This window comes from Lepidochelys olivacea, assembly GCF_965140295.1.
Source record: "Lepidochelys olivacea isolate rLepOli2 genome assembly, chromosome: 3".
Taxonomy (NCBI): domain Eukaryota; kingdom Metazoa; phylum Chordata; order Testudines; family Cheloniidae; genus Lepidochelys; species Lepidochelys olivacea.
Genome location: NC_140413.1, coordinates 141,577,236 through 141,599,705, shown reverse-complemented (window position 1 = coordinate 141,599,705; position 22,470 = coordinate 141,577,236). Strand labels below are relative to the sequence as shown.

The window sequence follows — 22,470 nt, the reverse complement described above, 5'->3', positions numbered from 1 at the left end:
TTACATAACTACACTCAAAAACAAAATGATGTAAAACTTTAGGGCCTAGAAGTCCACTCAGTCCTACTTCTTGTTCAGCTTAGCGAAACAAGTTCGTTTACATTTATGGGAGATAATGCTGCCCGCTTCTTATTTACAATGTTACCTGAAAGTGAGAACAGATGTTCGCATGGCACTTTTGTAGCCGACATTGCAAGGTATTTATGTGCTAGTTATGCTAAACATTCATATGTCCCTTCATGCTTTGGTCACCATTCCAGAGGACATGCTTCCATGCTGATGACACTCTTTAAAAAAATAATGCATTAATTACATTTGTGACTGAACTCCTTGGAGGAGAATTGTGTCTCCTGCTCTGTGTTTTACAGGCATTCTGCCATATATTTCATATGATAGCAGTCTCGGATGATGACCCAGTATGCCTTCTTAAGAACACTTTCACTGAACATTTGACAAAACGCAACGAAGGTACCAATGCAAGATTTCTAAAGATAGGTACAGCACTCAACTCAAGATTTAAGAATCGGAACTGCCTTCCAAAATCTGATCGGGATGGGATGTGGAGAATGCTTTCGGAAGTCGTAAAAGAGCAACACTCCGATGACGAAACTAAAGGACCTGAACCACCAAAAAAGAATATCAACCTTCTGCTGGTGGCATCGGACTCAGATGATGAAAATGAACATACATTGGTTTGCTCTGCTTTAGATCGTTATTGAGCAGAACTCATCGTCAGCATGGACGCATGTCCTTTGGAATGGTGGTTGAAGCATGAAGGGACATATGAATCTTTAGCGCATCTGACAAGTACATATCTTGCAACACCAGTTACAACAGTGCTATGCAAATGCTTGTTCTCACTTTCAGGTGACATTGTAAACAAGAAGTGGACAGCATTATCTCCTGTAATTGTAAACAAACTTGTTTGTCTGAGCGATTAGCTGAACAAAAAGTAGGACTGAGTGGACTTGTAGGGTCTAAAGTTTTACATTGTTTTATTTTTGAATGCAGTTATATTTTGTACATAATTCTACATTTGTAAGTTAAACTTTCATGATAAAGAGATTGCACTACAGTACTTGTATTAGGTAAATTGAAAAGTACTATTTCTTTTATTTTTACAGTGCAAATATTTATAATAAATAAATACAAAGTACTGTACATTTTGTATTCTGTGTTGTAACTGAAATCAATATATTCGAAAATGTGGAAAACTTCCAAAAAATTTTATATAAATAGTATTCTATTATTGTTTAACAACACAATGAATTGCGCGATGAATCGTTCGATTTATCACGATTAATTTTTTTAATCACGCGATTAATCGCGATTAATTTTTTTAATCACTTGACAGCCCTTCTTTTGACCTTCACCACATCCCCTGGCAACGAGTTCCACAGGTTGACTGCATGTTGTGTGAAGAAGTACTTCCTTATGTTTGTTTTGGCTATTAATTTAATTGGGTGACCCCTAGTTGTTGTGTTATGTGAAGGGGTGAATAACACTTCCTTATTCACTTTCTCCACACCATTCAAGATTTTATAGACTTATGTCCCCCCTTAATAAAATAGGTAATGATAATGGTAATGTTGATAATGAAATTTGCATTATTTGAGTTGTGGATGTGGCTTAGATGCCGGCCAGGTCACTGACAGTGTTCAGTCCCTTCCAGAGAAGTGGAACCTCCAAGTCAAAGTTCAACATAAACACAAACCAAAAGAATCTTCAGTGCTGTTGGGCTCAGTTTTCAGCCTCCTTCCTTTCAGGAGGACCCCACCTGCAGCAGCTCATCTTAACACCCACCCACCGACAGGTTCATGGTAAAAAAACAAACTAATAGTCAGTGACAGGCCTAATCTCCCACAGGGAGGTCCTAGCAGATCACAGTGTTTAGTAAGCTCCTGGCTCTCCCTAGGCTTCTCACACAAGGGAGCTGCCAGTCTGTTCTCCTTTCAAGTCCATTCACAAACGAGCTCTCTCCCTTGTTCAAGTGCCCCCCTCCAAGACTGAAAGCTCTGCAGGATAAGAGGGTGGAGCTGTTTGATCCTATTAACCTATCATCCTATTAACCTTGGCCAATGTGGTGTTTGTATACCACATCACACACCTCAATATAATGAATGGGGGCTGTTCAGACATCTCTGAGCTATTGATTCAGTCTGTTAGCAGACTCAGGAACACATCACTGCATTGGTTACACTCAGCTGACATTTGGAAGGTTTCTTTCACAACCATTAGGGCTAGAAAGATTTGATTCTGGAACAATACTATGAAGCTAATCATAGAATCAGTAACATGGGACTGGAAGGAACCTTGATAAGTCATCTAGTCCAGTCCCCTGCACTGAGTCAGGACTAAGTGTTATCTAGACCATCCCTAACAGGTGTTTGCCTAAGATGACAATAAAAACCTCCAATAATGGAGACTCCACAATCTCCCTAGGTGATTTGTTCCAGTGTTTAACTACTCTTACAGTTAGGAAATTTCTCCTAATGTCTAACCTAAATCTCCTTTGCTGCAGTTTGAGCCTATTACCTCTTGTCTTGTCCTCAGTGGATAAAGAGAACAATTTATCACCCTCCTCTTTATAACAACCTTTTACGTACTTGAAGACTGTTATCGTGTCCCCCATCAGTCTTTTCTTCTCTAGACTAAACAAACCCATTTTTCCCCCAATCTTTCCTAATAGATTATGTTTTCTAGACTGTTACTAATTTTTGTTGCTCTCTCTGGACTTTCTCCACTTTGTCCACATCTCTCCTGAAGTGCAGTGCCCAGTACTGGACACAGTACTTCAGCTGAGGCCTGATCAGCGCTGAGTAGAATGGAAGAATTACTTCTAGTGTCTTTCTTATAGCACTCCTGCTAATACGTCCCAGGATCATTAACATTTTTTGCAACAGTATTACACTATTGACTCACATTTAATTTGTGATCCACTGAAGTGGACTCTGTGGCAAATTCTGCAAAATACGAGGAACACATGGACCTGACTACAGTGCACTATGAATTTCTTATAGTTATTACTGACAGCTTACCTCATTGTCAACTTTTGGTCTAATTGTGTGAGTTCCAGGAACTGGACAGTTCAGTGTTGTTGTAGGTGAACTACAGTAATTAAAAAACAAACAGCCAGGTATTTAATACTAATTAACACCAGACTGGTGTTCTGACTGGTCCATTCAGTCTTAACTTTGACTCAGGACCTAATTCCTCCCCTATCTCCATCTTTCAAACTGAGCAAACCTTTCTCTTCCTTATTCTCCAACAGTTTTTTTTTAAATGTACTATCATTAGATTGCCCGTTCAGTCCAAAACCAATGTGCTCAGTTTTTTAGCTTAGCCTTAATCTACACACTATTTCAGGTAGAGCTGATATTTTTTATACCATAATAGTTAAATGAGTACAATCCCAACTGTGAACCCAGTTATGCCAGTGTATAGGTGCTTTATACCAGTATAGCTTATTCCCGTACATTTATGAGACAAAAGCCGGGTCTACACCTAAAACTTAGGTGGACCTAGCTACCTTGCTCAGGGCTGTGAAAAATGTCATGCCCTGTGCAACATAATTAAGCTGAACTAAGCCCCATATAGATACCAAAACGTTGATGGAAGAATTCTTCTGTCAACCTAACTACTGCCTCTCAGAGAGGTGGATTTACTACAGTGAAGGGAAAACCTCTTCCATCACTGTAGTAAGTGTCTATGCTACTGCTGCAGCTGCACCATTGTAGTGTTTGTACTGTAGATATACCCGCAGGGATGGCCTCACCATGAGGCGAACTGAGGTGGCCGCCTCAGGTGCCAGACTGGGGGGCGGCGGGGGAGGGGGCGCCACTAGGACCCAGAGTGTAGAAAATTGTGTCTGCTGCTGGTGCATATGTATGCTCTCTGCTCTAGATGCACAGAGATGGTGGAGTGCTGTGCTGGAGGAAGAAGGGCACAAGAGACATAGCAGGCAGGTAGGAGAAAAGATGAGAGGGAATAACAGAAAGCAGCAGGAGCTGTAGGGAGAGAGAGGAGGAGGAGCCTCTGATGTACCTCTCTAGCACCCCCAGGAGCCTGGACTGGTTAACATCAGCTTCTCAAGAAGCTTCCTGTTTCCTGCTGCTCCCTTGAACAGGCAGTCAACTGAAGTAGTTGGAGCCAGTTAGGCCCTGAAAGTGAGAACAAGCATTTGCATAGCACTGTTGTAACTGGTGTTGCAAGATATGTACTTGTCAGATGCGCTAAAGATTCATATGTCCCTTCATGCTTCAACCACCATTCCAAAGGACATGCGTCCATGCTGACGATGAGTTCTGCTCAATAACGATCTAAAGCAGAGCAAACCAATGTATGTTCATTTTCATCATCTGAGTCCGATGCCACCAGCAGAAGGTTGATATTCTTTTTTGGTGGTTCAGGTCCTTTAGTTTCGTCATCGGAGTGTTGCTCTTTTACGACTTCCGAAAGCATTCTCCACATCCCATCCCGATCAGATTTTGGAAGGCAGTTCCGATTCTTAAATCTTGAGTTGAGTGCTGTACCTATCTTTAGAAATCTTGCATTGGTACCTTCGTTGCGTTTTGTCAAATGTTCAGTGAAAGTGTTCTTAAGAAGGCATGCTGGGTCATCATCCGAGACTGCTATCATATGAAATATATGGCAGAATGCCTGTAAAACACAGAGCAGGAGACACAATTCTCCTCCAAGGAGTTCAGTCACAAATGTAATTAATGCATTATTTTTTTAAAGAGTGTCATCAGCATGGAAGCATGTCCTCTGGAATGGTGACCAAAGCATGAAGGGACATATGAATGTTTAGCATAACTAGCACATAAATACCTTGCAATGTCGGCTACAAAAGTGCCATGCGAACATCTGTTCTCACTTTCAGGTAACATTGTAAATAAGAAGCGGGCAGCATTATCTCCCATAAATGTAAACGAACTTGTTTCGCTAAGCTGAACAAGAAGTAGGACTGAGTGGACTTCTAGGCCCTAAAGTTTTACATCATTTTGTTTTTGAGTGTAGTTATGTAACAAAAAAAATCTACATTTGTAAGTTGTGCTTTTATGATAGAGATTGCACTATGGTACTTCTTTGAGGTGAATTGAAAAATACTACTTCTTTTGTTTATCATTTTTACGGTGCAAATATTTGTAATACTAATAATATAAAGTGAGTACTGCACACTTAGTATTCTGTGTTGTAATTGAAATCAATATATTTGAAAATGTAGAAAAACATACAAAATATTTAATAAATTTCAATTGGTATTCTATTGTTTAACAGTGCGATTAAAACTGTGATTAATCACAATTAATTTTTTTAATCACAATTAATTTTTTTGAGTTAATCGCGTGAGTTAACTGTGATTAATTGACAGCTCTAGTCAAAAGTATAACTGGGTTAAAAAAAGAATTAGATAAATTCATGGAGGATAGGCCCATCAGTGGCTATTAGCCAAGATGGTCAGGGATGCAACCCGATGCTCTGGGTGTCTACATTTCTATGATACTGTGTTCGGGATTTTTATATCCAATTTTGCAATACAAAGAAAGTTAACAAATTAGGAGCAGTGTACATTGGGTCTAATGTCAAATTAAATAATGTGATGTGATACTGTAGTGAATGCATTATTCATTTGCATATTTAGTTAAGTAGAAGCCTCAGTTCTAAATTTATGTGTGCCGTTCACAGAATCTCCAATCTGTTGCATTTGCATACCACTGATTGCAGGGATCTTGCCACAGAATTTTGGTTAAGTTTGCCATGAAGTTCCTGGGATTTGACTATGATTATTATTTTTTTATTTTATCCAGAATATATACAGTATTGTGGGAGGAGGGAGCTCAGTGGGATGTGGTTATTTTAAAAGTTTCTACTAACAATTGGTGTTTTATACAATAAAGAACACTTAAACATACTCATTAAATCACCCCAAAGAGGGGAAGAAATAAATTTAGCTTTTTATCAATTTTTTTTTTTTTTTTTTGTTCTTCATGGGTCCTCACTATGTTTTATGTCTAGGCCCTCTAGCGTGCAAGCTAAAAACTCTCTACAGAGTTGTGTCCATTGAGGTTGTTCATGAACCTTGGCTATCTCCTTTTGTGGGATACCATCACAGACTCACTAGGGATCAGACTTTCTTTAAGCATGGAGCCCACTTGGCTGCTGACCAAAACCTTGGCATCAACTATCATGGAAGTTCTTTGAAGAGCACTGCAGGGCGAAGGGGATGGGGCTTGGAGGGCCAGTCAGCCTAGTGGTTGGAGTACCTGGCTTCCTGCCCCTGCTTCTGTGGACAAAGGGCCTCAGCCTCTCAGGTAGGGGGGATCCAGGATGTCCCATTCCACCAGGTCCCAGTCCAGGGCTCTGTGTAAATCACCCTGTAGTAGGGGACTTCCCAGCAGGGAGTCTACGTTCCTTGCCCTGGGCTACTTCCTTCTGTGGTCCTTTTAGTTTGGGGCATGTAGCAGCCCTATGGACCATGTCCCTGTGGTGCCTGGTCTCTTAGTAGTGTCCCCTCATGGACCCTGGGTAGCATCCTCCCGCGGTCCCAGCAGGGCTGGCCTTACCATGAGGCGAACTGAGGTGGCCGCCTCAGGTGCCAGACTGGGGGGGGGATGGGGCGCCACTAGGACCCAGAGTGTAGAAAATTGTGTCTGCTGCTGGTGCATATGTATGCTCTCTGCTCTAGATGCACAGAGATGGTGGAGTGCTGTGCTGGAGGAAGAAGGGCACAAGAGACATAGCAGGCAGGTAGGAGAAAAGGTGAGAGGGAATAACAGAAAGCAGCAGGAGCTGTAGGGAGAGAGAGGAGGAGGAGCCTCTGATGTACCTCTCTAGCACCCCCAGGAGCCTGGACTGGTTAACATCAGCTTCTCAAGAAGCTTCCTGTTTCCTGCTGCTTCCTTGAACAGGCAGTCAACTGAAGTAGTTGGAGCCAGTTAGGCCCTTAAGATGCTGATATCTTCCCTCACTCAGGCAATGCTACCAGCCTGCTTATTTGTCCCCTTCAAATGAGTGTTGAGAGCCACTATAGCTGGCACAGAACAGCAGTCATGAGTGAAAGAAGAAAACGCCCCTCCGGGGCAGCATTCAGAAAAAGAAAGAAAGAAAGCAAAGGAAGCTTTTTTATCTAAGCAGGAAGGAGCCCTCCTGAGATACATAGACACAAATGTTCACGGTGAGCCTTGTGAGGATGTGACTGGCGAGGAGATGCCTGATTTTCCAGTTAGTCAGAGTGCAGGTGACCTGGCAGCTACTGCAGTATCCATATCTCCATCTCAAATGGATGTAACCATGCACATTCCTGAAGAAAAGTGTAGATCAGAGAAGAGTGTGGTGGAGGCGCAAGAAACAGCTGCTGCTGAGTTTAGTTCCTTAAGTCTAGATGATCCAGGACTGTGGACCCACTTGAGCAGTAGCCTGAGGGACTTCCTTGTACTGCATGGGCCACAGCAAGTGAAAAACTTCATGTTCCCCAAAGACAGTGAAAATAGAAGTTTCCATCCAACACATTACTGGCGTGAAATCCCCAATGGTGACAAAGTGGAGAGGCCATGGCTTATGTACTCAAAAACCCAGAATGCTGCATATTGTTTTTGTTGCAAACTCTTCCAGTCTAATGTTCCAGCCACATTGGGTTCTACAGGAACAAAGGACTGGAAAAATCGGGTTAGAAATCTGGCATGCCATGAGAAGGCAGCAAATTACCAGAGAGCCTTCCATAGGTGAAAAGAGCTTGCAATGAGACGAAGGTTAAAGGCCACCATAGATGATCAGCATCAAGAGAAGATTGCATCAGAGTCTCTTTACTGGCAAAATGTTCTGAAAAGGCTCATTGCCATTGTGAGAATGCTTGCTACCAAAAATCTAGCACTGAGTGGCACTTCAGGTCAGCTGTATGTGCCAAACAATGGAAACTTCCTTAAAATTGTGGAGCTGATGGCTGAGTTTGATGCTGTACTCCAGGAGCATCTAAGAAGAGTCACCACCCAAGAAACGTACAAACACCACTACCTTGGAAAAACAATTCAAAATGAGATCATACAGTTACTGGCAACAAAAGTCAAACAGAAGATTGTGGCAGATTTGAAGTCAGCAAGATATTACTCTGTTATTTTGGACTGCACACCTGACACCAGCCATATGGAACAAATGACTTTAATGGTGCATTTTGTAACAACAACAGCACCTAGGGAAAATGTCCCTGCAGTGGTGACTGTCAAAGAGCATTTTCTAGAATTTATTGACACTGATGATACTACAGGAGCTGGTATGACCAATGTGCTTCTTAAAAAGCTGGAAGATACGGGAATTGCGATAGCTGACATGAGAGGTCAGGGCTTGGATAATGGTGCCAACATGAGAGGAAAGAACAGAGGAGTGCAGACACAGATCCAAGAGTTAAACCCTCGAGCTTTTTTTGTGCCATGCAGTTCTCATTCATTGAACTTGGTGGTCAGTGATGCAGCATCAGCTTCTAGTGAGGCTGCTGAATTTTTTAATGTCATTCAAAGCATCTTTGTATTTTTCTCTGCATCAACTCATCGATGGCAAATTTTGAAGCAACGTCTGGGAACATCCTCTCTGACACTGAAACCACTGAGTGCCACACGATGGGAAAGTTGAGTGGAGGCGATAAAGTCTATCAAACACCAGATTGGGAAGATAGATGATGCCATAGTTGCCATTATGGAGGATAACGCTATGACAGGAACTGTTCGTGGGAGAACAGTGGCAGAGGGAAATGGAATCACCAGAATCATACATAATTTCATATTTGTGTGTGGCTTAGTGTTGTGGCATGCCATACTGTTTGAAATAAATGTTGTAAGCAAGAGACTCCAAGGTGTTGAACTTGATATATCTGGAGCAATGGAACAACTGGACAAAGCAAAGTCATACCTACAGTCTTACCGGTCAGATGAGGGATTTCAAAACGTTCTGAAGAGTGCACAGAAGTTGGCAGAGGAACCTCACACTGAAGCTATTTTCCCACCCATTCAAGAATACAAAAGTCACCGAAGAAGAAGACGTTTTGATTACGAGGCACGGGATAATCCCATAAGAGACCCCAAACAACAATGCAAAATTGAATTCTTTAACCAGGTGCTAATTGTGCAATACCGTCAGTTGAAGAATGTTTCATGCAGCTCAAGGAACACAGCAGTATATTTGGGATGTTGTATAATATTCCAAAACTCCTCATTATACCTGAAGAAGACCTACACCAGCAATGCAGGGCACTAGAGACAGTGTTGACACATGATAATATGCGCGATATTGATGCGAGTGACTTAGGTGATGAACTGAATGCCCCTTCAAGACACATTTCAGCAGGATCAACTCCAAAGGCTGTTCTGCAATATATATGCACAAATCAGATGATCACCCTCTTTCCAAATGCTTTTGTTGCTCTGCACATACTTCTAACAGTTCCTGTAACAGTTGCCCGTGGAGAACGCAGTTTCTCCAAGCTAAAGTTAATAAAAACACATCTACGCTCCACAATGACACAGGAGAGGCTGGTCGGCCTTGCAACCATCTCAATAGAACATGAGCTGGCCCAGACTGTGGACCTTCAGGAAGCAGTTCAAATCTTTGCAACCAAGAAGGCACGGAAAGCACCACTTTGATTATTCAAACTGTTAAAGAAGCCAGTGTTTACTATGCAGACAAGAAAAATTACATTTGCTGTTCAGGCGTTTGAAAGTTAAGTGTCACTTAAAATTTTTGAACAAGGCATTTTAAGTTGTTTGTTCTCCTTTATTGGGGTAGGTAGCAGAGCAGTACCATGAGAGGAGTAGAACAGGGAGAAAGCAGAAATGAGACCTTTCAAAGTTTTGGCCCAAGCGAGGGAGCACGGGGGCATCATTTGAGATCCCCACCTCAGGTGCCAAAATGTTGTGGGCCGGCCCGGACATACCCTAAGCTGTACATCACAATATAAAGCACCTTTATATCAACATAAATGTGTCCATATGATGGGGTTGCACTGCTTCAACTATATTAGTTTCTCACTGATATATTTAAAGTGGAATAAAAACTATATGTAGACAAGCCCAGAGAGTGTGCTACACTCTTATAAACCACACTACATTTAAAATAGCGGTCTACCTGTTTTGTAGCTCAACACCTTTGTAAGGCACACTGTGGTATGAGAGATCTTTCAGCTGCTCTATTCTGTGTATGAAATACAGCATTAAGAACACTGCTGTGCCACCGCTAGCTGAAGTGAAGGAAATATCAAAATTAAATGATCTAAAATTAGGTAAAAACTGGAGTGGTTACAGTGCATCCTAATATTAAGATGCACATGGATGTATTAAGAAAATAAGAATCATTTATATTTATAAGAATTTAATAACTAATAAAGACAGGTTTAAGCAGTTAGGGCCAGGAATAATAAAATGGTAGTTGCAGGTAATCAGAGCACAAAGATTAAAGTGGCGGTCTTGGAGTAATTTGGCCTATAGCAAGCTGGCAGGCGGAGGTCAGATAAAGATTACTCCAAAACCTAAAGGGAGGGGTCAGTCAGGTCAGGTGCAGGTTTTCAATCAGATCCAGCTTTGATTGACAGATAGGTTTAGCGGCTTTAATTGGTTCATAAGAATGGAGCAATCAGAGAGAACTTAAAGATGATTGGAGGAGAAGTATGCTAATGATAAGGATTGAGGAAATAACCAAAGTAGGCCAAAATCATATATAAGGCAGAGAGCTGACAAGTTTGGTGTTGGTGGTACTGATGTGTGTGAGTGACTGGAAGGAAGAGGTTGTCAGCAGGAGAAAAGTCAGAAGAAGCAGGAAGAGAGAAAAATCACTGAAGAGGGAAGAAGGCAGCTAGATTGTTGTGATGGATCAAGAAATCACCTCAAGCAACAGCAGCAGTAGCGCAGAAGGGGTGGCAGAGGTGCGGCAGCAGCAGACAGAGAAGAAGAGCAGGAGTTTGGCACTGAGACAGACAGGGACCTTTTGACAGATCAGAGGGAAAAGAAGACTGTAGAAAGTAAGCATGAGACCTATGGTATAAGAAGGAGCTAGGACATATGAGTGTGTTTGAGATACTAAAGTTGTATATATGTTAATATGTATAAAAGTTTAGTGCTTTAATTAGAATTGCTGTCAGCATCCTACATGTGATTGATCATGACATGTAGAATGTAACCACTTGGAGCCATTTCCAAATGTATGACATTGCAGTATTGAGTACTTTAATGTGAATACTTGTGCTAATAGAATTTATGTTTATGTTTCTTGATATATGTTTTTGTTCTTTTAAAAGATTTTATTGTATCAGGGAATCTTGGTACATTAAATAAAGAAAATTTTTGTTTTCAAAGATTACTGCCTGAGTGTCAATCCTTTGAGCCGAAGGCTATATCCATGTCTTCCCAAGCGTAAACAAAGTTAGTCTGTTCTGGGGAGTTTTCTGAAGGTCACAGGGCAACCCCTAGTAAAACCCTGGCAATTCCTCTAGGATGGGCCATCTCCTTTCACCTACCAAAACAAACAATTGACAATTGAGTTACTGAAATAGGCAAACCATTGTGGGGGTGCCTTAAGTCTGGATTTTGGGAGTAACAACTGCATTTTGCATCTGGATTTGAATTTGCAATCTAATGATAATACGCTCACGTTAACACACAGATGTATATGCCTGAATGTGCAATCATTCAAATGTTTATTTAAATATGTGATACCTGATTGTACATTCAAATAAGCTTACCAATACAATAATTTCAAAGACATAACACATATAAACACAAACACAGCAAGATAGACAAATTAAAGCTGCAGTGGAAACCACAACTTTTTATCTGACTTTCGCTTATCAAAACTTTCAGCCACAATGCTGCATGAGTATAACTTTTATGTACTCCCGCTATACTGTAGATAGTGTTGGATCTCAGTGCTATGCAGATAATAGCTGTAATACATCCCTCTGTTAATTTGAAATCTTTTTAAAGGTTGTACCATATCCTGGCTAAACAGTCATTTAGGGGCAGAGATGCTTTTTTTAAAAAAAGTGGTATTTTGGGTTTCTTACTCCTAGTGTAGCTGGATCTAATCTGGAGCTCACAAATGCATTAGGTATCTTGGCCATTAAATGATCAAATAAGAATACCTAGACAAAAAAGATTGTGTCCTGTCCGTCCCACTACCTGAACATTATGTGTCTAGAAACCTTTGTGCAGTCTAATGTCTTAAATAGGGTCCTCCTGAAGACCCTAGCTGCTCCAAATGTAAGGAATCAGACACGTTTCAACTTAAAAATAACACAAACATAGAATACAATTCAGCATTTATGTTCTACAATGACAGACTCTTTACATCTCTGAGATAGAAAGAATATCTGTTTACATGGCATTGTTCATATAAATGCACTGGGCCAAATAAAAAAAATTAAAAAACCCAAGAACATAAAATGTGCAATTCTTAATTTAGATACATATTTTAAAGTATTTATCAATCTTTTTGGCTCAAGGTTTCCTCACATGTACAGTACATAGGCAAGGAAGTTTAGGAGAAATAGCATACTTAGAACTACTTTATATTGTATATGTCAATGCCTAATTCTATATTCCATTACATCAATAAATATTTAACTTACAATATAAATTATATAGAAATCTCAGGACCTGCATCTCTGTCTCCTCCGCAAATCTCAACCCACAACTCTTATTCTGAAACAAAGGATCTGTACTTCATAATTCTTAAGGGAAATAAAAATAACATTTTGTTTTCCAACAGATCTCCAAATGAATGCATGTGCCAGGCTTAACAGAAGCCCATCTTATTTGTATGTGTATACAAACATGACCTTATCAAACTTTGGGTGGAATTTTCAAAAGTATTCAGAATTGACCTAACTCTGCTCCCAATAAAGTCAATGTGAGTTACCATTGTGCTGTTATTATTCACTTTTGCAGTCCTTACCTTTTATTTGCAACAGTACATAACGTAGAAACTTCCCATTGCACAAATTCAGCTCCTTCATACTCTAAATATATCTAAACAAAGAGTAGAGAACTTATGGTAGTACATACAAATATATAATCTGTTGCAATATATCTAACTGTATAGTGGTTTTAAAACCATAATGTTCTTTTACCAGGTTTTTAATTATTACACAGAAATGATTAAATTCTTTAAATATTAAAAATGCCTAGGGACAACTTCAAACTTAAAATTGTAATGACTATGGTATTTAAACCCAGTCTTCTGCCACTGTCAAAAAAAGTTTTGTCAATAATTTCAATGGGAAAAAACAGACTAAATTATGTAAAGCACACTACAAATAAATAAAATGGTATGTCTTCTATAAAACTAGCAAATAAGGTTTTGAATTACAACTACCATTTCTGAAGTCCCTGTTAGCAGGGCAGGAAATCTTGTTGCAAAGTGCAATCTTTGTGACACTCACAGTAAGTAGCGCCAGTGAGAGTAAACTAGTTTTCATCTTGCTCTTTATTCTTTAGTTCAATACATCAGTAAAGATTTCTGTTTTCCCCCCTGGGAACAGTTCACTATTGCCAAGGCCATCATCACGCAACAAAAGCACACTCAAAACTGCCTTCGAGCTCTTTAGATGGTGCTCTGCAATGAGCCTAGGGTGACCAGACGTCCTGATTTTATAGGGACAGTCCAGATTTTGGGGGCTTTTTCTTATATAGGCACCTATTACCCCCCCACCCCCTGTCCCAATTTTTTACACTTGCTATCTGGTCACCCTAAATGGGCCAGATAAACTGTTGTCAATAGACAAGGCATTCCCTCCCCTCAATGCATAATTTTACTCCACTGAACTCCCATGCCTGGTGCCACAGAAACAAAAAACTAGGACTGGCAGTTCAATAAAATCTGAATTTCCCTCCAAGTAGTGCAGAGAATTACTAACCCTTTCAACTTCATTTGCTTTTTAAACTGTTGACGTGTACAACAGTGCGTGCACAAGTGTGTTCACAATCACTGGTAGTAGCAACAGTGGGAATTTTTTGCCAAGAAAATGATTCTAATTCAATTACTAAAGCTGACTGCAAATGATTTTGAGAATGGCACCATTTATTCATACATTGTGATACTGAACTGGTGCAAGCTATGGAAAACTCATAAATTGCTAACATGGAAATGCAACATTAGAAAAATATTAAATCTGTTTCAGCTGTCTTTTAATGCAATGTAGCAGCAGTTAATAAGGAGGAAGAGCCTGTACCATATAACCAGTCAGCTCTGTAGATGACCAGCAATTGCTCTGCAGGCCACAATTTGAGAACCACTGTGTTACAGCATTTTTCTTTTATTCCCACTTGTATCCTTAACTTTCCTTTCTGATTTATGGGTCTGACCCTGTTCCCACTGAAATAACTAGCAAAACTTCCATTGACCTCAATATGGGCAGTACTGAACCCTGAACAGGTTAAAGTTGAATTGATGACTGATCAGACACATACTTACTGGGTAATTTAAACAGATATATAATCATGCTGGTTTGAGATGTCCTTACCTGACTGCCAGAAATACATACTTTGGCCTACAGATGTGACCATTCTAAATATCTCTTCAGTATATTTAAATGGAATGTGATGAACACACTCCACCCCCTCCACTTGTAATCACTGATTATCTACTAACTGTTCCTATATGAGAGTTGCCTCTTATCCCCCAAAGAAGTATATTTGCATGTAAAGCTTTAGTGTGTCCAAATTAAAGTGAAATTTGAAATAGATATGACTGTTTTGGCTATACATCTTCCGCCAATAATTTTGTTAAATTTGAAAAGACAATACGACCTAAATTATTACACTTATTATGTAACATATATTTTTGTTGTTTCTCTCACTTAAAAGTGAAAATAAATAATAAAACAAAATGAACAAGTGCAAACGGAAATCTCTGAACAGTTTTGCACTAGGGCTTTCTCTAGACTACAAAAAGTGCTTGTTCTTGACAATGGGTATCAGCAATTGTATTTTTTGAACTTTTGTCAAGATTTAGCATATTTTATAGCCATATTATTGAATGGTATGGTTAATTAAACCCATGTGAGAAAATGTAAAGGAGTAAAGCATTGGTTAGGTGAGCTTACTCTATATAACCTGGTAAAGACCCAATGCTTATTTAGTGGATAATTGATCAGGAATGTATAAGTAGAAGTATAAACAACATATGTGCAGGTTTTGTAGGCCTGCATACTCAAGTGTGGTTTTTATAACCTCTGTATAACCTTTTCAAGATGGAAAAGTGAGAACAAAGGTTCCTGACCAAAAATATTAAGATCTGAACGTTCTGTTATTAAGATTTTGGGGAGACTAGGGAAAACAAGCAAAATCCCTGTCAAATAGTATGATAGTTTTATTATTGCTAAAAAGGGGAACAATGCTTTTTGCAACTTATTGTATAATTCAGAACATGATGTACAGCAATAAATATTACCCAATAGGGAAGAAAAAATTTGGGACAGCAAATGAATAGAAGGGCGTGTTGATAAAGATAATGTGTAATACTATGTATAAAAGATCACGTCAGAACCTAGAATCAATGCCTTTCCCCTTGTGATATAGCCAGTTCACTGGCCTGCTACACGTCATTTGATCACTGGGTGTAGTGCTCTGTACCTATGCAAATAAAACCTGGTCCTTGGATCTAAGAACTTGGTGTAAGCAGTGGTTTGTCTGCTTAAGCAGAGGGCTTGTCTGCTTTCCATGGGTCTGTGAAGTAACATGTCGGCCTGATTGAATTAGTCCTGAAACATCCTTACAGAAAAATCTTCCTATATACAGCAAAATCTACTCTACTTTGCAATATTAAGACATTACAAAATAAAGGGTCTTTGAAATCAGACCCAAATCATTGTCAGTCCCTAATATACACAAATAAAAGCCGGAAGCAGTGTATTACAAATCAAGACTGATTTGTTTTGATCATTATTAAATAACACTTACGGTGGTTCTGGTAGTGAAGACAGCATAGTTTTCTACATTAGTTTTATACCTGCAAAGAAAATGCACAAAGGTATGAATGTCAAAATTAATTTCTTCTCCAAATAAAAATAGTAAAGCAGTGATACTCTATGACCCCCTTAGAGAGCAGCATTAGAATAACATCACAAAGCAATATCATGTTGTGACAATATTCTGGAGGTCCCAAAGCTATTTCAGGAAGCCAGGGAATAGCTGTGTGAAAGCATAAGATTACAGTCTACAAACCATGGATCAATTCAAAGTCAGTAGACTTACTCTGGATTTACACTGGTGTAAATGAGGGCCAAATTTGGCACTATATTTGTATATGACAAACTAGAATTACTCACACACCAATGGTACGTTACCACTTCTTAGATGTATTGTGTCAGCTGTTTAACAGCACATAGCAAAACTATACAACTGTTTAGGATCGGAAGTGAAGAATATAGTAGTCAATTGAAACGGCAGTGAAAATTTATGTAAGCACAATAAATACCCAAATTAGATTTAGATCAAGACATCTAATCAGGGATGACGGCCCTACTTTGTTAAAAATGCCATAAAATCGTGAATGACCATTTCAGCTTTACATTTAACAGGAAAGTTGGCACCTACAGCAGAACAGTGCAACCTAACGCAATGCTGGGCATTGGTTCAGTAGGCTCAGAGGGAAACTGTCACCAATTGAACCATCTGGAAACTTCCTGCAACTCTGCAGGTTCCTGGGTCGTCTCCAATATATGTAACTACAGGCTTACCATTACTTAGGCTCACAGCCTCCAGGAGGTAGAGCAATCATAGCTTACTTAGGGTATGTTCACACTAAAAACTTGGGTCGACCTATATTAGGTAATTACTGAGATGGTGCATGTCCACACTATGCTCCTTGGGTTGGTGGTGTGCGTTCTCATCAGGCACACTTCCACTGACCTAAGAGGGGCAGTGTGGGGAGCTGAGAGCCAAGTGTCTCAGTTCCGCTGGCAGTTCCCTGCCAGGAGCTGGGCTGCCCCACAGGGAAGTGGTTTGCACCCTGACTCGCCACCCTGTTCCCCACAGGGAGCGGAGGGAAGCTGCTTGGGGCTTCTCGCCTCCCCATTTCCCGTTGGGAGCGGGTGTGTTGGGGGAAGCTGCCCCAGGCTTCTTGCCCCTAGGGAGTGGGGTCCAGCTGCCCCAGCTTTTCAGCTCCACCCTGCCAGGAGCCAGGCAGCCTTTCTCAATTTGAAATTGACAAGACAGACAATGTTCCCAGCCAGGAGCGGGAAAGCAACCCGGGCTTCTCACCTCCCGGCTGGGAGCGGGTCAGCCACCTGGGTTTGTTGCCCCAGCTCCCAGCTGGGAGCAGGATCCAGCCTCTGGGTTTCTCTCCCCAGATCCCAGTTGGGAGTGGAGTCTAGATGCCTGCAGCTCCCAGCCAGGAGTGCTGTTCAGCTGCCCAGCTCTCCAGGGGAGGGGTGGGCAGGTGGGCTCTAGCTGCCAGGCTTTCTTGTCAATTTCACCCCTGGAGCTGTGAAATTGTGAGCTTTCTTGTCAATTTCACGGCTGGGGCTGCTGGTAGGGGCTGGAGCTGTGAAATTGACAAGAGCGTTAACAGCCCATCTAAGTAATGCAGTGTCTATACAGACACTGCACCAGCCTAACTACACCGACATAAGGCCTACGCTTCTCATAGAAGTGGAGTTATTATAGCAATGTAGTAGAGCACTTACATAGGGGGACACAGCTGTCATATAGACGCTGACATAATTAGATCAATGTAAGCTGCCTTATGTCAACCTGTGTACTGTAGACCAGGCCTAAGTACAGGAGTCCTAAAACGTTTTCATACTGTGGACAACAGAGTGTCTTACCAATTCTTTCCCCCGCAATCTGTGATTACATGGATCACCTCACCTGTTATTCACAATCACACAGCATCTCTACATCAACTGCAGCAGTTGCTTACATGGAAGAGTGATTTAATGAAAGTATTTCTGTATTTTCAGCTGTCTTTAATGCAAAATGTGTTTAATCTTTTTGAAAAAACATAATCAGGCTTCCTACTTTGGCTATTCATTTCAATTTCCCTTATATACATATATATTCTTGGTTAAGTCAAGAGTCTGTCCGAGGTATTCTTAGTAAAAGTCAGGAACATGTCGTGGACAATAAACAAAAATTCACAGAAGCGCACGACTCGTCCCTAACTTTTACTAAAAACACCCTGGAGGGGTGAAGGTGGGGGACATAGAGCGCTGCCAGGACTTGCAGCTGCTCCAACCCCGCTGCTGCTCCTGCAACAGGGGCTGACCACTGCTGCTCCAGCCTTAGAGAGGCTGACCTGGCCCTGGCCGCTACTTCTGTGGGCTGGGGACCACTGCTCTGGCGGAAGGCCGACTGTCAGCTATTCTGGCAGCCCTGGGGGCTGCCGGCCAGCTGTTCTGGGGGCCACTGCTCTGGTAGCCTTGGGGCTGATCACTAGCCGGCAGTTCCAGTGGCCACTGCTCCATGCCTCCCTACCAGTCAGTTGTTCAAGTGGCTGCTACTCTGGGACTGACAGCTGCTCCAGCCTTGCCCCAGGAGAAGTCATGGACATCTTGCAAAGTCCCAGAATCCATGACAGGATCGTATCCTTATTCATGGTCCTTAGTAGAGGCAGCTAGACTTTCCTATTTCCAGTGACTATTATAGACTGTAAGGATCTTTGCAAGACAGAGCCCAGAGACCTCAAGAACCAGCAGACAACAAGAAGCTAAGACCATGTGATCAGACAGCTCTTTGCAGATCATCATCAAGCTTGATGACAGCAAGTGCATGTGTATGCGAGCGGAGGAAATCACACAACCAGCTCATAATGTAGAGGCGCCTGAGCCCAGCATATGATGATCCATCTTGATCCAAGACAAGAGAGAATACATGTGCTACACTATGCCTGTCAGCTGCTGGGCATGGGTCAACACATGTTGGCAGCTGTCACCCCATGGGGCGAGGGCTGGGGCATGTTGGCAGCTGTCACCCTGTGGGTGGCATGGCTTGGATCGGGGTGTGTTGGCAGCTGTCACCTGGTGGGCTGCGTGGCTTGTGCTGGGGCGTGTTGGAAGCTGTTGCCCCGTGGGCCGCATGGCGTGGGCTGGGGCAGGCCAGAAGCAGGCGCCCGGTGGCTCAGGCGCTCTCTGTGCCCACCCTGGGGTTCTTCCCCCACTCAGACTGGGGGGCAGGGACACAACGATGAGCTGGGCACCCTGACAGGTGCAGCCCCCTCAGGCCTCCCATCTCATTCTGTTCCCATCCATTTTCCAGCCTCCCACCTCCACAGGCAGCAGCATCCACCCAGGCACAGCAGCAGCCCCAGGCCTCGAGTGCCCCATAGCGGCTCCAGCGCTCGCGCCATGGGCCCGCCTAATAACGGCCCCAATAAACCGCCACCCATCCGATCACGTGACACCGGACCCGCGGCGGAGGTGCTCAACAGAAACTGCCTGGCGCCTCTCGAAGGGGGGGAGGCAGCGGCAGCATCTGCAGCCGCCGCGCGCCCGCCTCTAGCACACCCGGTCCCTCCTTCTGGGTCAGCCCCAGGCCGCCGCAGCAACAAGGCTTGTTCCGCCCCTCTCGCAGGTGCGACCCATAGGGACTACTCGCCCCATCAAGCATCGCGCAAACTCCGTGCGGCGCCCTGCGGGGAAGCGTCGTGCTGCATGCCGGGAAGCGTAGTTCCTGCCGCGAGAGCGGGGTTGAGGGCGGCATCGGTCTATGCAGAGAAGAGGGCGGGGCTCCCGGGCGGGAGCCAGCGGTCGCCACTGGATGCGGCGGCTGCAGTTGCGGTATTTCCCGGCGTGGAGGAGGCGGGGTCTGGGGAGGGGGAGGCGGCGTTGAGCGTGCCCCTGTGCCGCCTCATGTGTACCCTGCCCTGGGAGCAGGAAAGGAGCCTCCGGCGGCGGCAACCATGTCTGAGAAGGGCGCCTCAGCTCCCCCCGTCCCCAACGGCGAGTGCGCCGCGCGCCCGCCCGGCAACAAGGTGACCGTGGTGCTGGGGGCCCAGTGGGGCGACGAGGGCAAGGGCAAGCTGGTGGATCTGCTGGCGCAGGACGCGGACATCGTCTGCAGGTGCCAGGTGAGGAACGGCGCCGGGCTCACCTGGGGGGGGCCGGAAGGGCGGCCTGGCGCGGCGGCGGCGCCGCCTCCTCCTCTTGCGACCCAAGATGTCACCTTGAGCCCGGGTCCCCCTCGCCGCCGCCGAGAGGGGCTGCCCCGCACTCGGTCCTGCCGCCGGGAGCCGCTCCCCAGCATCCCGCTCTCCTTGGCGGCCCGGCCCCGCCGTCACCCCTCGCAGCCCGCTCTCTGCCTCGTGCGCCCTGCCCGGCTACTAGCTCCCCTGCCGCCCCTTGTACTTCCCTAGCGCCGGGGTGCCCGCCTCTGCCTGCCCTATTGTTAGCGCGGGCCCCCGGCTTTCCTCACGCACCGGAAGCGGCGCACATGCTAGGCTGAGCCAGGGCAGCGCCTCCAGCCTAAATTCAAGGAAGTGACCGGTCCCTCGCACACTGGGAAGCGGGCGAGCAGCTCTTGGGTGCTGCGGGCCCCGCTGTGTGCTCTCGGGGCTCCGCAGAGCAGCCCTCGCTTCATCCATCACCGCTGCTCCCTCGTTTGCTGGGCGGCAGTATGAGGCAGCCCACCGCTGCCGGCCAAGCCAGGCCAGGCTCACCTCTGGGCGAGAAAGGCTTTTTACAAATTGCAGTGGCTAAGCCTTCCTTTGTGCACTCTTTGCTTAGAGGGAAGAGGAAGAAGGTGCCTTAGTAGGACAAGGTTGACGTGCAGAGTGTCATGGAGAGAGGGATAGGCTTGGAATCTGTTTTCACAGCCACAGTAACTCTGTGCCTTTAAGGTGCTTGAAGATGAAAAGTGTGGAATATTTCCAACAACAAGGGTTACTGAGCATAGAATTATAATTGGTTAATTGCAGTGCAATGAAATAATCTAGAATTCTCATCATACCTCCCTGCAGGCCTAAGTTTAACATAAACAGGTTCTACTCCATTTGTTCCTATTGAAAACTAGGAGCCATACAATATGTGTGGGTTAGTATGTAGTTTCTCTGGTCAGCTCATAATCACTTAAAATATATTCATTCTGTAAATCAATTACAGATGCCCTTGAATGTTGACAGCTTTTATGATAGCTTTTATGACAGCTTTTATGATACTGCCATTACATGGGGGGAGGGATAGCTCAGTGGTTTGAGCATTGGCCTGCTAAACCCAGGGTTGTGAGTTCAATCCTTTGAGGGGGCCATTTAGGGATCTGGGGCAAAAATTGGGGATTGGTCCTGCTTTGAGCAGGGGGTTGGACTAGATGACCTCCTGAGGTCCCTTCCAACTCTGATATTCTATGATTCTATGATACTATTTTGTCTAGATATTTTTTCCTCCCATTTTCCCACCCTACAAGTAAAAGGAAAACTGGTAGTGGAAGGGGAAAGAATAAGATTGGCAGCATTTTGCATACAGTCAACTGCTCCAAATAAAACTGAAAGAAAGCCTAGAATTTTTTCTTAATCTTTCAGTTAAAACAGTTCTGTCTACAGAATTTTAGACAACCTAAATGATCTTTTTTAAGTTGACTTACCTTTTTAAAAAAAACAACTTTCAAGTAGGTTAGGGCCAAAGTTCAGTCTTTGCATATATTTTATAAGACATAAAGTGTTTGAATAACAGTGTGCTCAATACACTTATTTTGGTAAATGAATTCTTTTGATGTTGCAAACTCTGCAACATTTTACTAATTGCCGAGAACCATGGTGAAAACTGATCAACTTGTTGTTGTTGTCCGAACAAAGCACATGTGAAAATTAATTAGAATTTCAAAACTTGTAGTACAAGTTATCCTTAGGGCTAAAAAGTGAGGTTTTTTTAATTGTCCTCTTAAAGGTTTGTGTATTTCTTCCAGTTATCTGGCAATGGATAGGTTGGGGTGGGGGAAGAGAAGGAAGTTATCCTTCAGTCTTTTTTTTTGCTGACTGACTGTTGCCAAATCAATAGGAATGTAAAAAATGGTGCTGGCAGCCCACAGGAGGGTGGAGGTAGGACTTATACTTTTAGTGGTATTGACTAAACAGTCTAAAGCCCAACCAGCCATAGTCTGGGAACCCAGGCCCTCAGACAGGGCAGGGTACCAAGCACAGTCTAGGGCCCCAACCTCAGGCAGGGCAGAGCAGTGAATAATCCAGGGACCCTGGCACACAAGCACGGCAAGGTAGCAACAGTCTAGAGCTTCAGACTGGAGCAAGCACTCAACACAATGTAGGGGAGCTCAGGCTAGGACAAGCACCCAACAGGCTAGGATCCTAGCTCAGCAGACAGACTCCTAGAGGCCTCCTGGCCAAAGGTGGGGAGGCTGCCACGGGCTCACCTGACTCCACCATATCCCAGCCCAGGGCCCTAACAGTGGCAGAGTGGTCTGCCACTGGGTCAGCAGGGATCCAGCTGCAGCACACTGAACCAGACTTGGGCAGCAACCCAACCAGAGGGTAGTCAGCTGTCCC

General features: G+C 43.5%; 2 protein-coding genes across 2 annotated transcripts in view; one reads left to right on the top strand and one right to left on the bottom strand.

Annotated features, from left to right (window-relative positions):
• The window catches only part of CATSPERE (catsper channel auxiliary subunit epsilon), a gene marked incomplete at its 5' end in the record, with an annotated part of 90,915 nt that extends 71,550 nt beyond the window's left edge, over nucleotides 1–19,365 (bottom strand). The window contains 4 exons of the mRNA XM_084625199.1: nucleotides 3,039–3,108; nucleotides 12,934–13,007; nucleotides 15,939–15,987; nucleotides 19,244–19,365. Of these exons, the coding sequence (XP_084481325.1) occupies nucleotides 3,039–3,108; nucleotides 12,934–13,007; nucleotides 15,939–15,987; nucleotides 19,244–19,365 (315 nt within the window). The remainder of the gene's footprint in view (nucleotides 1–3,038; nucleotides 3,109–12,933; nucleotides 13,008–15,938; nucleotides 15,988–19,243) is intronic.
• Nucleotides 19,366–19,716: 351 nt separating this feature from the next.
• Nucleotides 19,717–22,470, top strand: part of ADSS2 (adenylosuccinate synthase 2) — a 47,751-nt gene continuing 44,997 nt past the window's right edge. Inside the window, exon 1 of the mRNA XM_084625200.1 lies at nucleotides 19,717–20,046. Within this exon, the coding sequence (XP_084481326.1) occupies nucleotides 19,879–20,046 (168 nt within the window). The 5' untranslated portion in view covers nucleotides 19,717–19,878. The remainder of the gene's footprint in view (nucleotides 20,047–22,470) is intronic.